Source organism: Scaptodrosophila lebanonensis, unplaced genomic scaffold (genome assembly GCF_003285725.1).
Source record: "Scaptodrosophila lebanonensis strain 11010-0011.00,11010-0021.00 unplaced genomic scaffold, SlebRS2 tig00000024-arrow-pilon, whole genome shotgun sequence".
Taxonomy (NCBI): Eukaryota; Metazoa; Arthropoda; class Insecta; order Diptera; family Drosophilidae; genus Scaptodrosophila; species Scaptodrosophila lebanonensis.
In genome coordinates this window covers 23,369,813-23,394,812 of record NW_022060538.1, presented here as the reverse complement: position 1 = coordinate 23,394,812, position 25,000 = coordinate 23,369,813, and the positions used below count along the sequence as shown (strand labels likewise).

Here is a 25,000-nt window from a genome sequence, read left to right as displayed (position 1 = left end):
AAAGCAATTAGTTTGGCGAAAGGGTTCAGGCGCACGAGCAACAGCAACCGAGCATTTTGCCCAGACTAGAGCATCGTATTGCAATTAGCGATTCAGAAAAGAGGAAAAACGATACAGCGAACACAAAAGCTACAACACCGTGCTGCTCAGCTAACAGAATGCGATGAGTTATGAGCCTCGTCATATCCACGTAGACCGCAACGGGGAAGTTAAACAGATGCGTCCAATTCCAGTGTATGGATCTAAGCCTGGATTTTTGCTACACTCACCCGTCCTCCGTCCCCAAAGGAATTAATAGCGAAATCAATTCGTACAAATGTAAAGTTCTAAAATAAACAGCCAACTTTGTGTGCTAGTCACTGGTGGGCCGTTGAGCGAAACACACAAAAACAAGTATACCAGAAAGGAATGCTAAGTAGAACGGTAGAGTAGAACAATTCCTTAATACCCCACAAAAAACTAAAACTATGTTAAAAAATTTACAAATAAACTTTCAGTTGAAAATAAGTGATGAAATGGTCAAAGCTTGATGATTCGCGCATAAATTTTCAAAAGGCTAAATTGCAGTTTATTTTGTATTATTTTCGAGAGTTTCTAAGTGACCAAGATTACATTTTTATCCGATATTTACTAATGGTGCAACAAAAAAAAAAAAACATTTTTTAAATGGGCTTAATGGAATATAAGGCTACACATTTATAGCTATGGCCAATGGTACAGCGTCGCTGCATGCGTGGATGGGCGCATGGATTGCACGTTGGCCAACTGTTTGTTATGTATGCTCAATGGTACCGCGTTCAATTAATTACATTTACATGGTTCACATATATACGTTTGAATGTCTGTATGTCACCAAACATATGACTGTTAGGACGACAGTGAGTCTGTGTGCTTTGCGTGTTAATTAAAAATTCATGTTAAATAGATTCCCAACGCCGTTGCACGTTCCGTAGAGCCCGCAGCTCAACGGATATTTGTGACTTCAACCCATTTATCCGATTTGTTCGCGAAAACCTTGTGTTAACTTAAACGTGTGAGTTTCAAATTGTACACCACGCTAATATGAACACAAGTTAAATGCACTATGAATACTGCGCAAAAGTTTTCCATAATCACACAAGTATTCATGCACAAGAGCATCCTGTTTACATCCATGCCAAAAAACACAAGCGCTTTTAAGTGCAACCAAATGTGCCGTTGATCATTGAGCCAATCTCAACTCCAATCCCCGACGCCCCTTTATCTGTTCAAGTTACTTTCATATAGGTACATACATATTTGTGTCACATGAGTGTCAGTGTGGTTGTTCTATATGTGTAGGAGAGTGCAATACTTTAATTACGAAGCAACGGAGTTGGAGCTGATGAAGTTGGCACGTTGAGGTAATTAAAAGCCAAACGATTGAGAGTTGGAGTATTTATGAGGGTAAACTTAAAGTTAAGATTGGAATTGTATAAGTTTGTACAAAGCTTGATATATGCTTCATTGCTGGTCCATTCGCGTTTGTCATAATTGTGGCCCACTTATTTATGTATTAACTTTTGGGTGTTTGTAAATGCTGCCCAGGAGCTAGTCGAACCCCTTGGAGGTAATAACTGTGTCACTGCAAAATCGGATAAACATAGCTTCCGACTCCCCTTTATAAGCGGAGAAATAAAATTAATTTTATGTGCTGTTTTATTTTTGAGGGTTAGATTCGGTTGTGGCTGCTGCAACGTTGGTTTGGGTAGTTCGCGCTTTAGTGGTCAAAATACAACGCTTGAGTTAACAAACTTACTTTATAATAAGAAACTTTTTAAATAAATTTCTGCGAAATTTTATGGGCTGAGCTGTAATAAATAAGAAGAATGGAATGCTAAAGTCGGGCGGGCCACTCTTATATACCCTGTACCCAATTAAAAAAAAATAAGAATAATAATTTCCAATTTAATTTTTTAACACTAAATTGATAAATTAAATTAAAATATAACATGTAAATATGGTTTTTTTTTACTGATTTAATACAATGACTACATTTACATCGAGGTTGGTAAATGTGTGGTTATGCGTGACTATGTGTTCGTGCATGTGTTCAGCGCAGATTTGTGGCAAACCAGCAACAACGGCGACAGTTGCGGCCATTCATGGCTATAACTGCCTTTACATTTGACCTAACTCAATGAAACTTAACATAAGCACTAGACGCTTGTAATTGATAATTGAAGGAGTAAAGTGAAAGTACTGATCAAGAATATATATATGTATGTACTTTGGGGGTCTGCCACGCCTCTTGCTGTTGGTTACATACATTCGCACTGAACTAGTATACCTTTAAACCCTTTGGGCACAGGGTATTCAAATTCAACATTCATGCACTTGTAAGCAAGCAAAAAGTTCAAAATTAAATTTTTTCAACCAACGAATAAAAGTTGGGTTTTATTGCAGGGGCTAAAATGATGTAAGCCCCAAATTAGACCGACTGGTGAACAATTTTAAATAACAGTTAATGTTAATGGCCAACCAGTACTGTAGTAATAAACATGTCCAGGGCAATAACAAGAGTTCTACTTTATTATACCCTGCCTAAAGGTTATCGTCGGTCTTATCAGCGTACGCAAAGCAGCCACGCTATCATTTGAAGCTGGTGGCTGACTTGGTTGCCTGCACTCGGAAAACGTCGATTTCTGTTGTGCAACTATAATAAAAACATTCATACAAAATTTCTCTGGCAAGTTTAACGATAGAGCTTATCGCGGACATTCGCATACGGTAGCCATATAGAGGCAACTAGCTGATAGCGATTACAATTCAGTGTAGAATGTGGCCATATGGGTAGCATCACAGTTGACAAAAAGCACTTTAATGTTGCACTGCCTCCTGGGATCGCTTTCGCTTACTGATGCTTACAACAGATGCTGCGCTTAAAACAATGTTGCGAGAAATAGAAACACTAAACAGGATAATAAGAGCGAAAACATTGGCCTAGTGACGTTAAATTGCTGACATTTGCTTGTGTCGTTTGATTATATGTGCTTTATTGAGAATCGACTTTCAACTTAAAGCTTAACAAGTTATATAGAAAACTGTCTCAACATTGTAATATTGTCAACGGAATTTCCGATTCTTAAATGCCCTACGTTGATTACATGTATTAAATATATACGAGTACACTCGCAGTTATATTGTCCTGGTTTAATCCTACTCTCTTCACAACTTTGTTAGCTCGGCTGATTAGGGTTCGCTTTTGATATTGGCATAGATCGCTGGTCGTACATCGATTTTCTTATAATAAGGTATGTGGATAAGTGTATGTGGTATAGGTACGATTGCAAAACTTTAACAACTTCTGATTCAGTTTTTGCTCACAATCCCGAACCGCTTTTTTCCACACCCAAAACGTATTTGTTGAAGCCCTGATTCAGTTGCTCCAGCAATATAAAAGTGAGCACTGTGTGCGGCCCCAAACGACAATAGTAGGGCGTAAATCCCTTCCAGAGCGCAAATACGCCCTCTTGGCGGGCCACACGCAACAAGACGTCGACGGTGCCGCGATATTCTGGTTTTCCATCCACCATCTTCATATTTTGTATGCGGGTCTTAGCAATGTCCAAAGGCATTGATGTTATAGTGGTTAGCAGGCCAGACAACATGCTGGCGCAGAAGTGCAGCTTAATGCCCTCATCCATTTGCAGCGGTCCGGTTCGGAAATAGGTCTTAAACTGCGAATATGAAGCCAATTGAGTCATATTCACAACCATGGCGCGTCCTACGGTTGGCAAACTGCCTCTCCATAATGCTGTTAGACCCTCTTCCTTGGTGATGCGCATCAAAGCATTGGCCACATTTTTGTAGTTACGTCTCTCAGCCGGTGGGAGGCGTCCATCCGAGGTCATACGCACCAAGGCCACCTCAGCGGGCGTACCGATGAAAGCGCCACATGCTCCAGCAATAGTTCCCATGGCCATGCTGTCCATTACATTAGGCTCCCGTTCGAACCGTGAGCGATAAACATCATTCAAATAGGTGTACATTCCCAGGCGGCCAGTGGTGTAGGTAGCCTGACGCAGCAGGGCCGCTCCAATGCCTTGATACAGACCTAAAGGTCCCTCGCGACTCACCACCGTCTGGATACAGTGGAACGAATTACGAAACTCTTTCTTGCCGCTTCCCGCTCCAGAGATTTGCATTCGTGTCTTCACCAAATCCAGGGGTTGCACTACCATCGTGGCACCCATGCCAGAGAGACCACCAAAAAGAAACTTAATGCCATTGGGTACACTCTTCTTCTTTTCTGGTACTGGTACTGTCTGTGCGATGGACATGGCTGCGATTTCACTTTAATGGCCAACCAGTACTGTAGTAATAAACATGTCCAGGGCAATAACAAGAGTTCTACTTTATTATACCCTGCCTAAAGGTTATCGTCGGTCTTATCAGCGTACGCAAAGCAGCCACGCTATCATTTGAAGCTGGTGGCTGACTTGGTTGCCTGCACTCGGAAAACGTCGATTTCTGTTGTGCAACTATAATAAAAACATTCATACAAAATTTCTCTGGCAAGTTTAACGATAGAGCTTATCGCGGACATTCGCATACGGTAGCCATATAGAGGCAACTAGCTGATAGCGATTACAATTCAGTGTAGAATGTGGCCATATGGGTAGCATCACAGTTGACAAAAAGCACTTTAATGTTGCACTGCCTCCTGGGATCGCTTTCGCTTACTGATGCTTACAACAGATGCTGCGCTTAAAACAATGTTGCGAGAAATAGAAACACTAAACAGGATAATAAGAGCGAAAACATTGGCCTAGTGACGTTAAATTGCTGACATTTGCTTGTGTCGTTTGATTATATGTGCTTTATTGAGAATCGACTTTCAACTTAAAGCTTAACAAGTTATATAGAAAACTGTCTCAACATTGTAATATTGTCAACGGAATTTCCGATTCTTAAATGCCCTACGTTGATTACATGTATTAAATATATACGAGTACACTCGCAGTTATATTGTCCTGGTTTAATCCTACTCTCTTCACAACTTTGTTAGCTCGGCTGATTAGGGTTCGCTTTTGATATTGGCATAGATCGCTGGTCGTACATCGATTTTCTTATAATAAGGTATGTGGATAAGTGTATGTGGTATAGGTACGATTGCAAAACTTTAACAACTTCTGATTCAGTTTTTGCTCACAATCCCGAACCGCTTTTTTCCACACCCAAAACGTATTTGTTGAAGCCCTGATTCAGTTGCTCCAGCAATATAAAAGTGAGCACTGTGTGCGGCCCCAAACGACAATAGTAGGGCGTAAATCCCTTCCAGAGCGCAAATACGCCCTCTTGGCGGGCCACACGCAACAAGACGTCGACGGTGCCGCGATATTCTGGTTTTCCATCCACCATCTTCATATTTTGTATGCGGGTCTTAGCAATGTCCAAAGGCATTGATGTTATAGTGGTTAGCAGGCCAGACAACATGCTGGCGCAGAAGTGCAGCTTAATGCCCTCATCCATTTGCAGCGGTCCGGTTCGGAAATAGGTCTTAAACTGCGAATATGAAGCCAATTGAGTCATATTCACAACCATGGCGCGTCCTACGGTTGGCAAACTGCCTCTCCATAATGCTGTTAGACCCTCTTCCTTGGTGATGCGCATCAAAGCATTGGCCACATTTTTGTAGTTACGTCTCTCAGCCGGTGGGAGGCGTCCATCCGAGGTCATACGCACCAAGGCCACCTCAGCGGGCGTACCGATGAAAGCGCCACATGCTCCAGCAATAGTTCCCATGGCCATGCTGTCCATTACATTAGGCTCCCGTTCGAACCGTGAGCGATAAACATCATTCAAATAGGTGTACATTCCCAGGCGGCCAGTGGTGTAGGTAGCCTGACGCAGCAGGGCCGCTCCAATGCCTTGATACAGACCTAAAGGTCCCTCGCGACTCACCACCGTCTGGATACAGTGGAACGAATTACGAAACTCTTTCTTGCCGCTTCCCGCTCCAGAGATTTGCATTCGTGTCTTCACCAAATCCAGGGGTTGCACTACCATCGTGGCACCCATGCCAGAGAGACCACCAAAAAGAAACTTAATGCCATTGGGTACACTCTTCTTCTTTTCTGGTACTGGTACTGTCTGTGCGATGGACATGGCTGCGATTTCACTTTTGGACACGTTTAGGTCACTTTTGGAATACTGCTAGCTCGCTTTCGTGTGGCGGTTATACAACAAACAGTCTGCCGTTTGCGTTGATATTAAATGCAGGCGCGTGGAACTCAGTGGTTACGTTTTGACTCACAGTTTCCAGTTTTGTGTAGAAGTCGTTGCTTTTCTGGTCTTTGCTAGTGTTTGTTACTTTGTGTTCATCTGGCATTGGCTGTTAATAAAATGCAACGCCTGATGGGGAATGCAAGTTTGCAGTGTGTTATTGTACGTTTTCCTTGGCTATTGGAGAATTTTCGCAATTGTTAAACAAGCGATACGCAATTCTCTACTTAATAAGAATTTTATTTTTTCCCTACGCGCAGAGCGAGCAGCTGATACTGCCAGCCAACGAACCAAATCACCACCACCACAGCAATGCTTCCTCGTTTATTTTTTGCTTGTAGTAGCTTTCTCTCAGTCTCTGCGATGCCGCAAAATGAGATTCAATGTCACGCACGTCACTGTTGCGACAGTCAACGTTCTAATTTTAGGCCAACTGTTGGCCACTTGCACGTGAGTTGCTGGCTTGTTGTTAGTGGCGCCTGCCTCAAAATGCAATTTGTTAAACTTATATATTAAAAAAAAAAAACAAAATTGCAACCAAACTTGCGCGCACACACACAGCGGCATGACGTGGGCGCACAGCTGATGACGTAGTTACAGAGTTGCCAGCTTGCGCACATAGTAAAGTGGATACAAAGCAAAAAGCTAGTGCTAATAGATTCACAGAGCATTTAAATGGGTATTTAATTTACATAAAAATTAAGTTTTCATAAACTTTACTTTAAATGCGGATTTCTTTTAATATTAGTTGCTTTAAATGTCTAATGAAGATTTGCCTTTGGTTGGCAACTCGCTCTCAAAGTCTCGGGTGTTTTTCGCTCTCTCGCGCTCTCATTTGTTTCGGTGTTGTTAAACTCAAGCGGCCAGTCGAACAGCTGTACGCTGCTCTTTGCGTTAATTGTTGTTGTTGTTTAACAAAGTGCGGGGCAATGGGGCACATTTCTGTAATGGCTGTGAGCGCCCGCGCTCGTTGATTTTGTTTGCTCTAATCATTTGCCTGAGTTTTGCATGCAGTAGTACACACTACTAATTTATAACACCTTCCGGAATAAATCGTATTTGTACAATTCGTAGATTGTGTGTACACACGTTTTTCTTTATCTGCTTTGTGTTGTTATACTCTGTACATGAAATGTATAAGACGTATGTATGTATGTAGATATTTATATTAGGTATGCGCAAGCTGAAGAATGTAACAGGCAGAAGCAGACGTGGCAGACCCCACAAAGTATACATTCATACTTGTATTCTTGATCAGCATGATAGGTATTTCAAAGTCGGCAAACCCGACTTCTCCACTTGTTTTCGATATGAATGTATATATGTACATACAAACATACATACATACATATGTATTTATGTATATACATGATACAATCTTTGCCTTTGCTTATCTGGCCCGGTGCTTTTATAGTCATTGCGTGTTATCGTTATTACGCTAATAAGCTCTAAAAATGTTCTGATTCCATAAGTACATTTATATGTACATATGTATGTATGTACGTTGATATGTATTTTTAATTCCTCATACAATTGGTTACTAATAAAACGTATAGCACTTTGTTAATTTGTGAAATTGCCATATATTTACGGGTAAGCTTTTAGTTTTTCTGATTTGTAAAACTGTTTTTGTTTTATAAAATTGTAAAACAAGCTTCAAAAATGACCTTCTACCTGCTATTAAAATATTAATTTAGATTGGCTAAGTTTAGCCCTTTGCGTTTCGCCCTGTACAGATTGAATAGCTTTCTTTAACATATGTTATACAACTCTTATATAAAACATTATTTTTATACCCTGTACCCAAAGGGTACAAGGGTATATTAGTTTTGTGCGAGTGCACATGGAACACACAGAAGGAGGCTTGGTACACCCCACAAAGTATATATATTCTTGATCAGCATGACAAGCCGAGTCGATATAGCCATGTCCGTCTGTCCGTCTGTCTGTCTGTCTGTCTGTCTGTCTGTATGAACGCAAGGATCTCCGAAAGTATAAGAGCTAGAATAACCAAACTTGGTATACAGATTCTCCTGAGACCGAGAAAGGACGAGTTTGTTCATTTTTTCTGATCCACCCCCCCACTCCCCCCCTGTTAACGATTTTCTATAACTCCCGTAATTGGAATTTTGAACTGAAATTTGGTAGACACATCCAGTTAGTAATTGTATATCCGTATACTAAGTTTCAATATGATAGAATGATCGGAAAGAAAGTTATAGCCATATAACCAGGCCCAATGCACACATACATACATACATATGTACAAGTACACAAACACGCATAAGGCACGATTCTGATGTAAATGTAAATGTATCTATGCATGCATGGAATATTTTATATTTAATTTGGTTAATAAATTAAATTAATTTAGTTAAATTAAATTAATTAATTAATTTAATTAAATTAATTTAATTATTTTTTTGTGGGGTGGTACAGGGTATTTAAGAGTTGAGCCTGCTCGACTTTAGCATTCCTTTCTTGTTATGGTTGCTACCATATATTCATTGATTTACCCATTCCAATTTGAATCGATAATATCTATAATTAAAGTTAATTTGGCTTCTTTTGAAGCTGTGCAAGTACATACATACATATGTGTGTTTAGGACCCTTTTTTCGAATTTTGGGGACTGGACCAAAAATGTGATCTCATAATATGGATTTATTGAAATTTTAAATTCCAAATAACTGAATATTCCCTGTTTGCGAACCGTTATATAAATACTTTCGTGGTCAGAACGGTATATTTTTTTAAACATTATTGTGAAAGTTATCAGTTTTCTAAAACTACGCTTATATAAACATAGTTTTAACCTTTTGTGGTTTTAAATAAACTCCCTCCACCCTCAGTCCTGAACTGCTCTATAGAAATATTGCGGACCATTCCACAAGGACAGTTAAAAAATTGGAATCGAATTTATGCAAATAAAATGGTTGTCTCTTGACAAATTATCGATGTGTATTGGGCATCATGGAATCATTCACTCAATGCAGGCAGTCAGCCAACCGTACCTCACCTTCAGCTCATTCAATCAGAGATTCAACAGATTGCCTGTCGTCTGCCTGCCTTTGAATTACAGAAATTTCAATTCGATTTTGGCGATGCTGCTTCTGCAAGAGATTTAACCATTTTCCGTTTCGTTTTATATGGAAAGTGTATACCGTGGGCACGAAGAAAAGACGCGTACATTGAAAGAAGAAATCAACAGGAAGAGGAGAGTAAAGCAACTGCTAGAGCTTGCAAGTGGATCTATAGATAAAACTACAACGACTACCAACAACGAAAAATATAGCAGCAGTTAATATACTATACGTTAGACGGCTTCAAACACTCAAAAACAACAACGTACACATGCACACTGTGTGAAGGACATTGTAAGCAAATTGAATGCTTGAACGTTTACAATGCCCTGCTGCCATGAATGCAAGAGTGGATTATATTAATTTTATTATATTCTACGTAACAGTCAGACTAATAAATGAATTGATTTAGATATAATGCTAATCAATTCGAATGGTTGGGTAATATGCAGTGAGACCTTCCTTATTGTAGTGCCTATACAACTTAAAGATTTATATATTCGAATTTTTGCATATTTGTTTGCTTTTGCTTGAAATTGATCTTTGGAATCGTAGAAAAAGGTTTAAAGGATATCCAGTAGCCGAACATTGCCTCAATTATTTAACCGTTATTGACAATGTCTCGGCTCGTTGCATGTTGCCTGTGCTAGGCATTGCTTCATCATTTATCTGACGTTAGCTGGCCAATCAATAAAATTTCACGCCCCTGTAATCAAAGCATGTGACATTAGCGCAGAGTTGAATGAATCCACGTTCGCCATAGTCTCGACCACAGCAGGGCAGGTAGCAAGATGGCCAGCCAAACATCTCGCCAGGTCGACAGTTGTGTGTCTTTTGTATGAAATACTGAAACGATAAGGTTGCCTATGGACACAAAATACTTTTCACTCTCCGGGCCCACAAAGCGGGGCTGACTCAACAGTCTGTCACCGTTGCTAACCCTAATGCGTTGTACGCTAATTTTAAACGGGAGCCTGCCCGAGCGAGTATGTGCAGCACTAAAGCCCCAAAGAGCTCTGCCTACATTTAGTCAATTTTATTTTTGTGGAATGAATATGGATGGGCTGGGCTGGGAGCCAAGGCAGCGACGACATTGACAGTGTTTGACGCAACCGTGTTCAATGATTCGTTATGGCAACTGCCAGCCCAATCACTTATACGCCAGCCAACGAACTGACGAAGTTCAAGTCGACGATGAAGTTCGAGTGCAAATCGAGTGGAAGATTTGTATTTTGGCACATGAAAATAACTTTAACTCACTCTCGCCCACATTTTTATTCTTGTCCTTCTCGCAAATAATAAAAAAATCCTTGAAATTCCACAAAGGTCGCGCTTGCAAGTATGCACAAACTTGGCTCTTTCTATTTTTGATATTTTGGCAAGAGCTGCTAAGTGGGCAGAGCGGGCGAAGTGCTTGCGCAAGCGTTTTGGAGTCGCAGAATTAGAAGGAATGACCATTGCAAAAATGCCGTCACCTGCACTCAGCTGAAAATGGCATTAAATTAAAGGAAATGCCGACGCAAATACAAGCACACAACTCTCATCCACAAATTCTCACATACTTATGTATGTATTTGAACACAAACGAAGAAAAACATTTCAAAATATTTTACACTCTAACTAAGCGGCGACATTTGGCAAAGAGCTGGGAGCGAAATATTTTATGACGGTCGCATGGACTCTTTGATACTTCAGAAAAAGGTTTCAGAATAAGGTGAGCAGGGAAAAGTATAAATCGTTCCAAAGAAAAATAGAATTTGTTCTTGACTATATCTGACCTACAGTTGAGCAATTACTGAATACAACTATATTATTGAAAAATTCTTCGGAAAAACATTAGGTGTGTGTGTTTGCCACGTCACCACAAAATTTAAAATATGTACAAGTATAATAAGAATGGAAGGCTAAAGTTGAGCACGCCCAAATCTTATATACACTGTCCCCCTCCTTACAAAAACCTAAAAATATTTTTATATAAAGGATTTACAAATAAATCTTATACAAATTCAAAAGCGCATTTTTAATTGAATTCATTGTAAATCCACAACAATACATGTGGTTAAATAAAAAATAATAAAAATAAAATTAAATTTAGTGACACTTCAACATCGGGTTAAAAGGTGAAGACTTAAATAGCAGATGACGCTTTAAAGCTTGCTCCACTCATACCTTGTAAAAATAAATACTTGTAAACCCTTTCAGTGAGTACTTATTTAATGCCACCTCAGCAAGAATATTTAAAGACATTTGCAAATTTTGTTCATATTTTTTACAAACTCACAGTCAGACGTTTACAAGAAATTTCGCTTGATATGTCAACGTTCCCACCTTAAAAGATTACAAGCTTCTGGCGCTCTTGGTAATTCTGCGAAATTTAAAGTATGTACCACATGTCATTTTTGTCGACAATGTCAAAAAGTGAATGTCATTGTCAACAAACATTATCGTGGACCGTCGTCCGCTGACTTTGTGACAAATCGGGATAAGATCGAGATTCATTTCCTCCTCTTCAGATCTTCTACTTGTCCTGTACGCTGTCATATTAAAGCAATCTAATGTAAAAAATGCATGCAGGGAGAAGTGCCGCCTTCGTCAACTTTTAAGTAAGTAATATTGCTTTCGTAAGCCAGGGGGAGGCACTTGAATTGGGCGTGGAAAAAGTAGTTGCAAAAAACTCAAAATAAAACAAAAATAGGGTGTTGAGGACCCGGCCAGCAAGAAGGGTACACCCTTCAAAAATTTTAAATAATATATGCATGTACTTGCATAGATCTAAGAGTATTAATGTATGTTTGAAATTGCATAATCTTGAAATAAAGAAGCAAAAACAAAAAAAAAGCGCAGTTTTCATTTTACAATTACGGCAGCCATAAAAAAATACTAATAGCGAGGGGGTGCGATAGAGAAAAATATGTCCTTCTACCCTTTTACTTTTTGGGTACAGTGTATAAAATGCATGTGGGGAGTTTAGTCGTTGGCTGTAATATGCAAACCAGTTGAGTAACTGCAACGCCCCCAAGTTCCCCTGTCTTTGGAACAACATTCTTAGCACCGTCAACATGCAGCTCCTGAAGTGTATTCTTGACCGCTCGTGGGCCGCGTGCAATTAGTGTGCACTCTGCGTAAATAAACATTTAACTTTATATTAAATTTTTCATGCAATATAGCTTTAAAAAATGGGGCTCGGTAAGTGGACTACGATGGCGTGGACTCGAACGAAGGCGCAGAACGGGGAACTAGTTCATGGACGTCTACAAAATATACTGATTGCTAACTAAATGCTAATGGCATTATAACTATCCTTAGGATACAGCGACCTAAACCTACCTGGCAACTAGAAGGCATGGCTCTGTGGCAATGGATGGCTATGTGCTAACGTGTGTAGCCAACGGACAATGCTCGCCAAGTTAAAATGTAAATTAAAAACTTTTGTGCAAAGTTTTGATGCCACTTAAAGCGTCCAAAGCATCGCAAATTGCATTGTCGTTGGGCGCTGGGAGTTGTTTCCCGACTGTAGCGCACTCTTTTCCATTAACGTATAATCAACAACAACGGCGAACAATGCACTTCCGGTGGCACACGCACACACTCTCCCAAACCAACTCGTGGAAAATGAAACACAGTTTTGTCACAGTTCGCCTTGTCCCCAGCTTTAGTCGGTGCATGGCCGACATTTCATTTCATTAATTTCCTTATAGCATTTGTGGCACCCAGCCCTACACTGTTCTCCCCCATTCTATTCCCGATTCAGCATCTGTCTCGGTGGCAAGCGAACCGAGTACGTAGCAGCCCTTCTTTTTAGTTGTGTTGCCTGGTGCTTAGCTTAGCATTGGATATTATCTTCGCATCAACTCAATGAAAAATTATATTGTTCCTTTACTATGTGGTATTGTTGTTGCGACCAACTACTATGTACACATAGTTTGTTGGAAGCCAGACACGTGCTTGAAAGCTCTATTGTGCGTAGCTCCATCACTGCCCTTCGTCTCCTGTGTCTGTTTTGGTCGACATTCTCACTTGCTTGTTTATGTGGCGGCAAAAATTAGTTTGCTTTATTAAAAATTACGCATATAAAACGTTTTCAGGGAACATAGCTCAGTTGCAAGACTGAACTACAACTGAACCAAGAGACCATAATACATGAAAATTACATTTAATGTGCCAATGTAATTGTTATTTAAGCATTATTTATTTCGTACAAGACAAAATGTATTGCACCAAAGATCCGCTTTTAATTCCAAAATTAAAATCTAAGTATTCACAAGTCCGTTGTTTTCTACACATGCTCGAGCAGAGCTCCAGTGAATCACAGCCAGCAGTACCATAACATAATATTATAGTGATAAGCCTTTTAAAACCTACAGGCATATTATTCTATAATTAAATTTTTAGAAAAGATAAACAAGACGATACCTTCAAAATAATAAGCGAGTTGAACCTGTTCTCTTCTCCTTTTCCGCACACGTTTTTGTATCCCTGGTTACACCAGCTCAACATCATGTCACATTATGTATACGGACCATAAACTTAACAATGCCACTAACTCGCTACAGCTCCTCTCATTTACGCTGATTAAGTGCAAGAATTTATAGTTGTCAGAGTGCGTGTGTGCGTCAACCTTTTTTCGACACTGCTGGCCTTATCTTGTCGCTAGTCCTTGAGCACATAAATTAAAAGCAGCTCAGCTGAAATATATGCTACTAAACTAAAAACAAAGCCACTTTGGGCTGCAAATATCTGCGGCTTTACCTACTTAAAGTCAGTCCAAGTCACAAGGAAAATCTTCAAGTTTGCGGGCACGCCCCATGCGAAAAACCACTAACCACTTTCTTAGCAAACACACAACTCTGTCTTGTCTGTCAGACTATCTGTCTAGCCGAAACATTTTCCCTGGCACACAAACCAAAGACGACGCGACTTCGGGCCAGTGTACCCGCAAAGAGGGTGCTGGTTCGGCCAACAAATGTGTTGCTGCCAAGTATGTGAATGTGTGCATGCCCTTAATTTCGTAGCAGTCAGCTTATTAAAGATAACACAATGCCACTTTTCAGCCGAAGCTTGTATATGCCTTTCCAAATATTTCGACCAGCAAAAAAATCAACGTTAAAATAAAAACGAGTAAAACATCCAAACATCCACATGTACCTGACTCTTGCATACTCTTTTCCTGTGCCTCCTTCGCCACAGCCTTTAACTAAATAAACAATGCTGCGCCAACCAATAAGATTTTTAATAGACTTCAGACAATGCGAGCTAATTGTTTTTATAACAGGTAGTAAACCGCTTGTCGAAACATTAGACTATGATGATGGGATTATTCGAGAATTTGTTTGCAAAAAATTGAGCCATACCCGAATATAGTTTAAAATAAACTTCATCTGCAAATACATACAAGTCTTCATTCCCATTCTGGCACCTCTAGCTGTTATACATAAATTCGTCTTGTTGCGGTATGTTATACATATAATATGTGTTCTTCTGCATAACATAACTTTGGCGTTGAGACTTTTTAGTATAGGGTACATTTCGGGTGTAGGGTACAAAAATCTGAGTTGATTGTTTGGTGTCGGTGCTTGGGGGTACCAGCTACAATAAAGAACACTGGTTTTCGTTCAGGTTCAACCTACAAACAGTCATCGTCATCAGGTCTGTCATTGTTGTAGTTGCTCTCAGTGATTTATTATGTTGCAACTTTTTGTGACTTAACGAACGCGGCTTATTGTTATCTCCAAATTTTGGGCTCAGGCGTTGAAATATGCTGTTCACAGGCCTTTTTATGAGTCAGTGCCAATGCGACTGTGTCTGTGCGCGTGATTTGCGGACAAAAACACCCATAAGAAGAACATTTCCCTATTAATAAAACTGTATTGAAAATTGTACTTTCTTTTTCTTGAACAAGGCTGTCGCATCAATCAATGGCTGAGTGGCTAGCATTGGACCCACTAGTTTCTTAAATACTTCAAGATGGGCGTACCTTCGGCTCATAACCCCGGCAAATAAACACAATTTAAAATCAAACAATTAAACAGGCAGCAGCAGAAAAAAATAGAATCTTAAAGTAAAAAGCAAGGCCGCCTTGGCCTTCGCAGGCGAACGCCTATGCTTTAATACTTTTTGTGACGGGGATGTTTGATGTGGGGCTGGCCAGCCAAGCGCAGCTGCAAACAATGGCATTTTAAAAGCGGAGGGCGTTCGTCTCATGAACCCCAAAGCAAAAGTCGAGCCACCAACGCACACATGGCGTATGCGTAATAACATTTTGCGATACATTTGCTTTTTATTGCATACCACAAGTCGGCCGGATAAAGGCTGGGCGCCTAGCTAGTTGCCTTATTGCCTGGTTGGCCTGTCTCTTGTATTTCCGTTATACGCATTACGGCGCATTCTTTATTGCTGCCTTTGCCTGTGTTGTTGTCGCCACCGACGTCTGCTTCAATTTCCGCTCTATGACGCAGCAAATGCAAATGTCACACGACTAATGCGAAAACTTTAAACTGTTTGGAATATACGGGTATGTGTAGAAAAGGGTTTGCGGAGTGGGGAAATTTTGTGCTTCTTTGTTTCATTGCTTGGTATTATCGCACATAATAATTCCGTAAATTACACTCAACGTGTAAAAAGTTCTTTTGTAACATTCTGTGCCTTTGGCAAATGCCAATGTCTATCTGTTGGTGTTTTTATATGGTCGTATGGCCATTATTTTGTTGCAACTCTGAGCAACTACGGTATTTTAAATATGAAGGTAAAGGCTTTTCAATATAAATGAATTACTAATGTGGATTAGCTATATCTTCTTAAAACGGAAGATGAGATCAGCATTGAAAGTGCGGTGCTGCTATGAAGAAAACATCACATACACAAAAACCTGCCCATTTTAAGCATATAAAGATACAGGCGACATATGAAGAGTAAAAACAGTAAAACATTATGCAAATGTTATAATTCATGTGGATTAGCTATATCTTCTTAAAACGGAAGATGAGATCAGCATTGAAAGTGCGGTGCTGCTATGAAGAAAACATCACATACACAAAAACCTGCCCATTTTAAGCATATAAAGATACAGGCGACATATGAAGATTAAAAACAGTAAAACATTATGCAAATGTTATAATTCAAGCGTGAGTTCAAGAAAGGATCCAAAAGTCCTTGAGCATAGCAATAGTCTCTCCGAATATAATCGCAATGTCTTATAGGCACAGGCGTAGTGCACCCAGTATCAAAAACATGATAAATATCAGAAAAATGTGTGTCATGTGTTATCTGTGTTGAGTGTCGATGGCTGACACGGGCACGTACTAATGCAAAACTTTCGTGATATGGACGTGCTAAAGCTTGTCTGTATGTACGATTGTATATTTGTTTGTGCCTCGAAACAACCAGCAGAGAAACGGAAGCAGCGATTAAATACAAATAAGGCATTAAGTGGAAAGGCGCTGAAGCGCATAATACAAATTGCGGCGATTGGGTAAAAAGCCTTAAACAAGAACGAGACGGCGACGGGTGAGCATCGAACTTGCCCCCTAGCGACAACGACAACGTTGCCAGAAACCTAATGTTAGTGTGAGCGTGTTCCAATTTATGCCAAACAATATCATAGTCCTTAAGTAGGCAACGGTTTCGGTTTTATGCAAACTTGCCCTAGCAATTGGACATAATGCAGACAATTACTACGCAGCCGCTTGATGCGGTTCGCGGAACAGCTGAAATAAAAGGAGAACACAAAAACAGTACAACAAAAAAATAGGAATTGAAAATTCTTGTAGCTGATGGCAAGGCCATAGGAGGGAATGCCTCCTTGAGAAATGAAAATGGAAATTGTACACAAGTGCGCGAAAGCTTAAGAATTTTAAATTCATGAAAAATAATCCATGATTGTAAGCCTATGTGGTCGTATATACTTACACTGCTCGTCACTTGAATAATATGATTGAGCTCACATCATTGACGTTTTTATACTTTTTACCTAAAAGGTACAAGAGTATATTAGGTTTGCGGGAGACCTAGAGACACCAAATTTTTTTCACAATATGTGTACGCAGTACGATATATTGGTTGTTATACTAACGGTATTTCGAAAAATACTTTAAAAAGTAAAACAAACTTATAGTCTTTGAGATCCAAGTGCTCATACAAATGGATAGACAGACAGACGGGGCTAGATCGACTCATTTTGACATGCTGATCAATATTATATATACTTTGTCTGCTACGCCTCCTTCTGCCTGTTACATTTTTCACTTTTACGTACAGAGTATAAAACAAGAAAGGAATGCTAAAGTCGAGCAGGCTCTTAAATACCATGTACCACCCCACAAAAAAGTAGTGGGGAGGTGTATCAGAAAAAATTAACAAACTCGTCCTTTCTCAGGCTCAGGAGAATCTGTATACCAAGTTTGGTTATTCTAGCTTTTATACTTTTGGAGATTCTTGCGGACAGACAGACAGACGGACATGGCTATATCGACTTGGCTTGTCATGCTGATCAAGAATATATATACCTTGTGGGGTCTACCAAGCCTCCTTCTGTGTGTTCCATGTGCACTCGCACAAAACTAATATACCCTTGTACCCTTTGGGTACAGGGTATAAATAGTTCAAGATCCAGCAAAGTAATAAAAACAAGATATATGTATGTTCTTATTCAAGACGAATTCAAGTCAAGAATTGAAGTGTTTTCATCGGGGATGCGTCTATTATTTCGTGTCCAGTAAAGCCAAAGCAACAATAGTTATTGGCAGCAGACAGGTAAAAGTTTGACCTTTTTTAAAAGTATGTATAAGACCTAAAAATCCAGGGGAGACTAGGTCTAAGAAGGGACTAGTTTTGAAAAAATCGAATTATTTTATTACCAATGTCTAAATTCTAAATACGTGTACTAACCAATTTTGATATAAGTTTATGACACCGGCTGCAACAGTTTTTGTCCATTGCCTTATGTGGCTTCTTTAATAAGACCAATGCCACTGTTGCATGTGACTTTCTCTCTAGTTAATTTTTTTGTGTTTACCCGAAAGTTTCTGGACTCGAGTCGTGCCCGCCTTAGTTCCTCGTTTTTTTTTGTGGGCACTCGGGAGCTTTTGAGGGACCGGCTTATTTCTACGTATATCCTGTGGCTATTGGCAGTATATCACCAATACTACCGACAGTGCTTCACATTTACGAGCTACTATGGAAATTATAGGCATAGCTGTCAAGCCGAACCAAATCAAATGGTTCCCATATAATTTCTTATTCTTTTCTTCTGCATAGTTTTTGATTAGCCCGAAGTGCTGCCAAAAAGTATTTGCTTAGCCACCGCATCTTCACAAGAGAGTTTATTGTGCTGTTGCTGCCTCTGCAGTTAACGAAATTGCCAGGTGTTTGTATGTGTGAGTGAAATGTGTCGTGGCATTCGATCCGCTCAAGTGGCTTGGCTGGCTTTCAATAATATTTATGCAGCTTGCCACCAAGCTGTGTGTGTTGAATCAACAAAGCGTGCAGTTCCAATTAAATTCAAGCATTCAATTACAGCGCATCGGCAAATATATACCCAACACCCCCGTTTTTTGCACGCGCTCTTCAATTTTCCGTTAGTTTCATAAATGAAATGTATAGTATGTGCCATCGAAAAAAAGAAGAAATATTCACCACTTAGCGAAACAACAACGCAAGCTGTTGAGCGCTGCAACAACACCAACAGCAAACCAAACAAAGATGTGCCGTTAAGCTTAGACACATCGGATGATTCAATGACTTCAAATCAGCAATGGATTTTCTATAGTCTACTCTTAGGCTGATTTGTCGTTGACGGATTAGCTGCTGCAGCTGTTCCTGTTGTCGCTGTTACTCTAAACGAGCCTTTGAGTATAAGTTTGGGAGTTGTAGTGACAACTTGTGAAAATAACTATCCTTCTCGCATTTTTAAATACTTATTCATGAAACAAGGCTTACGAGCTATTACCCTAAAAGGTACAAGGGTATAATAAGTTTGTGCAAAGTAAAATAGATAAAAGTCTCAAAAAAAAAAGGAGGCTTGGTAGGCCCCACAAAGAATATATATTCTTGATCAGCATGACAAGTCGAGTCGATATAGCCATGTCCGTCTGTCTGTCTGTCCGTCTCTCTGTCTGTATGAACGCAAGGATCTCAGATTTTCTATAACTCCCGTAATTCTTGGAATTTTGAACTAAAATTTGGTAGTCACATTAGGTTAGTGATTATATATATACCAAGTTTCATTATGATAGAATGATCGGAAAGAAAGTTAAAGCCATATAACCAGGCCCAATGCACACATACATACATATGTACAAGTACATAAACACGCATAGGCACGATTCTGATGTAAATGTAAATGTATGTATGCATGTATGGAATATTTTATATTTAATTTAGTTAATTAATTAAATTAATTTAGTTAATTAATTTAGTTTCTTTTTTGTGGGGTGGTACAGGGTATTTAAGAGTTGAGCCTGCTCGACTTTAGCATTCCTTTCTTGTTTACGATGGAAAATACGACAACACAAGAGAATGTTGAACTTAAATAGAGAGTTTTAAACTTAAATTCGTATGTACCTTGCAACCATATTCTAATGTCTTTCCAGAATGCAAATATTAATAGTCTATTAAGGCCAGTGTTATTCCACTTATATTGTGAGTTAATGAATTATTTTGTTTTATTTTTGGCAGCCCTAAAGATAAGTTTTAGCTCCTTAATTTGTAGACATCTCAAATAGGCGCAAATGAACTTTCGTAAATATATAGCGGTAAATTGTTTGATGGTGCTGAATGACGTTGTATTTAACATTAAAATGACATTGAGACGCGATTTGAGTAACTGCCACATGCAACTTTGCAAACAACTACGGTCAGAATGGTAAACAAAATGTCGCCGTTCGGCTGTTGCGCGCTCGTTTTAGATTGATTAAAATTGACAGTTGCAGCAGTATCGAAAAATGTCTATACGACATGCCTGTTCTAATTTTGTTGTCGAGGCTAAGCGATGTGAAGCCGAGCCTTTTTTTAGCCAACATTTTAGATCAGAGCACGACGAGGGAAAGTGAGAGAAAGCCAGTGAAGGGCCATGCCTATTCCAGGCAGTAAGCTGGGTTGGCGTTTTTGAAATTCTAATGTCATACGTGCATTTATGCCCGTGAATTTCATTATGCGCGCACTGCATAGCAGAAAAAAAGCAAACAATTCTGCTCGTTAAATGGAAATGGAGTGAATTAGGAATGAAATGCTCAAATGAATTTCCTCAATCAAAGCACATACAAATATATCGGAAATGATTAGGTATTATACGAGTATGTTGTTATTACCATAGCAAGTCTCAAAAAGAAATGCAGAGACAAAACCGACAGTACGAGATAAATTTAAAAATCGACCTAAATTCAGTTTAATTGGGGTATATGTAGACGAGTATATACAATTTGTACATGTATGCTATTTCCTTGTGTGCAAACTTGTTTTCAAAATAGCTAAATGCACGTGAACGTAGTTTTGTATCAGAAAGGCAAAAATATGCTCAAATGTATGCAACGAAAGCGTTTAAAATTGCCTGCATAGTGATATATAAAAGTTTTCACTTTGCTGCCAGCGTCTGTCAATGGAAAAGAGCAGATTCAAAACATGTCAGTGTTGCATCGCCCCGCTCGCATGCTGAACGATCCAATCAGTGACCACAAAACTAGTTAAGTGCAAAGGATATAGTAAAAACAGTGTTGCTTTATGTGTTGCCTTCCGTTATGTTGCTTTGCTGCTGGCCAGCGACAACGTTGTGCACATGCAATCTCCAACAACAACAAAACAGGCGCAACCAGTTTTTATAAAGCAATTTGCATGTTTACGACTTTTCCTCACTCTACTTATTATACCCTGTACATTAAATGTACGAGGGTATATTAGCTTTGTGCAAAATGAAAAATTTAACAGACAAAGTATATGTATGTTCTTGATCAGAAGGGTCGATTTAGCCATGTCTATTTGTCTGTCCGTATGAAGGCTTAGATCTCAGACACTAGTATAAGGGCTAGAGACACCAAATTTTCCCTGATATGTATACGCAGTGCAAGTTTTTATTTCTCCCCCGGTATTATAACTGCCATAATTCTTGGAATCTTTTCACAATTCGGATAATTAGTGATTATCTGCCCCCAACCACAGACAATCCCGATGTAAATGTACGTTACTGAAATTGTATGTCTCTGCTAGTTGTTAAATTTTTATCTTATTAATTATATTTAAAAAATAATTTTAAAAAAAAATTAATTTTTTAAGTATATTTTTTAGGAGCGGATCCAGAGTATATAATAGTTGTATATATAGTTCTAGTTTTCCATTCTTGTTGTTATTGTTTTCTTTTTTTGCTGCCGTTTTAGGATTGTTGCTTTTTGTTTGGTTTTCCCAACCTTGCATTGGCCTGTCTGGCAGCAGCTGCAAAGGTGGCGTCAAGCCACGCAGAAGCGAATTGATGGTTTTTATATAGCTCATATTTCTAGCCAGCATATATTCACACAGATTCATACTTGCGTATGTGTATGAGTACGTAGGTGTGCGTTTTTTATGCTAGAACAAAGGGCAAGATGCACACAAAGTTGAAGGCATATAAGCCGTACATACATAAAGAAATGCATGTACACATAAAACTCAACTCACCCACTTACGTGAATCGAAAAAACATAAAATGAAGGCACTGATTACATTTGCATATTACTTACGACGACCACCCATCGAGGCTCGCTCTCACGCTATAGAAAGCGGTCGGGTTAAGACGATGGCGAAGCAGGTCAACTGCACAATCGCCTCCGCCTGACTGACGTCCTGTCCTCAAGTGTGTGTGGGCCAAAGAATTTAATTTTCAACTTTGGCTTTGGAATTTTGCACAAGTTTCAAACCGTGATCAAAGTTGAACCCACCGCTGATCTAATAAGCAAGGCAAATAAAATTCAATGGAAAAATAAATGCATACATGGAGAACATGCGACAAGCTTAAAAGACATTTTCAAAAGGCGTGGCCCACTATATGTATAGTGCCACTTGTTGAAGCAGCTGCAAATGGTCGAGACTCAGGCGAAGGTCGGGCAAGTGTACCGGATATCTCTGTGCGGGATTATGCCACGACATCGACAGCTGCTGCAGAAAACTTTAAGTTATGTAATTCAACACGTTGCTGCACTGGATTACGAAGGGAGGTGGACAAGCCACATGCAGACAGGATGTTGCACAAACAAGCGCATATACTGTGGGTACATAAGACAGTAAATTAAATTAAAGAATACTTCTTTTGTGATGTATAGTATATACTAGAGGATATGCTTTTTCCGAAAGGTATCGAATTTTAATTCGAAGAAATCTCTCTCTATATTTTCCGAAATTCTTGTCATCATAGATACGGACCTATCGATTCGACTTTTCATACAGATAAAGAATAAGCTTGTACAAGCTTCCACACCTCCTCTAAACAGTTTCAAAGTAATCTTTTATTTATCGATGGAGGGTATAGATTATTTCAAACGGAATCCTGACTTGAGTGTATTACAAATTTTAAAGACAAATACTTAGTCTTATAGTACAGCGTTCAGGTCACATTCTGTGATCAAAATATCGCAATATATTTAAATACAATACAACAATGACAATAATAAAAGGTAGTAAAGCTTTTATAAATTTAATTTTTAGTGTAATCTGGCAGTCTTCTCGTGTTGTATCATTACGACTGGATTCACTACAAAGTGTTTTTGCTGTATATATATATGTACATACATACAAATTTGCACTAACATATACGGCGAGCATGTTACAGGGCGTAAATCAAGGCAAGGCAAAGCACATATATAGCGTGTTGTCAATGGATGAATACCCCATCTGGGATCCACGAATTTCAATTAACGTGCCAACATGAGCGACTGCGAGTCTGTATGTGCCTCGGTCTCCGGCAGTAGTTCCGCCCGTCAGGTGGCGCCACAAACACTCCTTGTTTTGCCTTTGTTTGATGATACGCAATAAATTTACAAAGGTGTTGAAAAAATTCAATGAAAACCATGCTACCCTCATACACATAGTCACGGAAAGCTTTACTTTATATACAAAGTGATTAAAATCTGCGTATATGTTGTAAGCCATCCAGTGCCTCTCCCCAACAGGTAACTACACGACACAACGTGCAAAAATATTGTCGAAATTTATTTGTGCCTTCAAGACATCCGCAAAAAAAGTAGCTGAACGGAACGAAAAGACAGCGCAGTAAAAAATGAGATTTCATCTAAATTACAATGTGAGTGAAAATAATTTATATGCGTAAAAACTTCTCTAAAACGTAACTGATAACAAGAATGGAAAGCTAGTGTTGAGCAGGCCCAATTGTAATATATTGTGCCAACTCTTGAACAAATTTAATTGCTTACATAAAAGGCAAGGTTATCAACACATAGAGAATATATACATATGTTATTTGGCAAATCACTAATAGCGGTGGACGGGGCAAAGGAGGACATTTTTAAAAACACTTGTACCGAGTACACATATGTACATCTGCGTCCAAAATTTGGTGTCTCTGATTCTTATAGACTCTGAGATTAATGTCGTCCGTATGAACAGTCGAATCAATATATATACTGTGTGCAGAGTGCCACGCCTCCTTCTGCCTGTTACATTTTTCAATTTTCACAAACCCAATATACCCTTGGTCATTTAATGTACAGGGTATAAAAATCGGCGCGCGTTTGCAAGGCGAGCATTGCATGCCACTCAAATGGCAGCCAAAGCAAATATAAAAGCGAAACGCTAAACAAACAATAGCTCAGATATACTTGTATATACTAACACACAAACACACACATTACATATATGCATGTACATATATATCTGAACACACGCTATGCCTTGGCAGGCAGCTAAGCTTATTATACGAACGCCAAAAGCTGACTTCAAAGTCAGAAAAGAGTGAGTTGCCTGGGGGGCATATGTGTGCCTTTGAGTGTGGCGGCATACGTGGAACATAGAATGAGCCATCAAAGTGGCAGGAACAAGCAGGAAACTTTCAAGCATATCGTTGACTCGCGGTACAACTGTGTATAGGTGCCAGTGTGTGTGTGCGTCTACGATATCACCGGATTAACGCGATTATCTTTCGCAAATATCATTTTGCACGAAGACCAACAATGTCTAAATTTCCGATTATAATGTTGCGCGTGGTTTTGCCCATGCAGGCATTTGACAACGTGAAGCGGAAGAATGTACACAGCGGGTGCGGCATGGGAGAACAACAAGTAAGGTGTCATGTATTAGAAACCGCAAATAAATGTGCAGGTGTGTACGTTTCAGATATGCGTTTTTGCGGTTGTCGGTACTGCAAATATGGCTGCCCACAGAAAGCCTGTTAGTGTAGGTGAGAGTGAAAGACATGAAGTGGCTGCCCAAACCACAGCACATTGGCTTTAATGGCTAAAAAAAAAACTTTTGGACTGCACGACCAAGTGACCCACTAAATGAATAGAAAGAGAACATCAGATCGTCAGCACCATTTATACTATACTCGAGAAGGAACAAACATAACAGGAATAGTATTTGCATCCGTGTGATTCTGTCACACATTTTCAAAGTTGTGGCTAGCTAGTCAGAAGATGAAAAATAACAAATCGAATTATTTAACCAAATAGTATGCAACTTTACGCTGACTAAAGCAAAAC

General features: G+C 39.3%; 2 protein-coding genes across 2 annotated transcripts; both read right to left on the bottom strand.

The window, feature by feature from the left end:
• Positions 1–2,992: 2,992 nt before the first annotated feature.
• Positions 2,993–4,317, bottom strand: LOC115621527 (mitochondrial 2-oxoglutarate/malate carrier protein-like). Its single transcript, XM_030515193.1, has one exon. The coding sequence runs from the start codon at positions 4,299–4,301 to the stop codon at positions 3,342–3,344; it is 960 nt and encodes a 319-aa protein (XP_030371053.1). The 5' UTR covers positions 4,302–4,317; the 3' UTR covers positions 2,993–3,341.
• Positions 4,318–4,820: 503 nt separating this feature from the next.
• Positions 4,821–6,724, bottom strand: LOC115621526 (mitochondrial 2-oxoglutarate/malate carrier protein). The gene has a single exon (XM_030515192.1). It carries the CDS (start codon positions 6,127–6,129, stop codon positions 5,170–5,172), a length of 960 nt encoding a protein of 319 aa, XP_030371052.1. The 5' UTR covers positions 6,130–6,724; the 3' UTR covers positions 4,821–5,169.
• Positions 6,725–25,000: the final 18,276 nt, after the last annotated feature.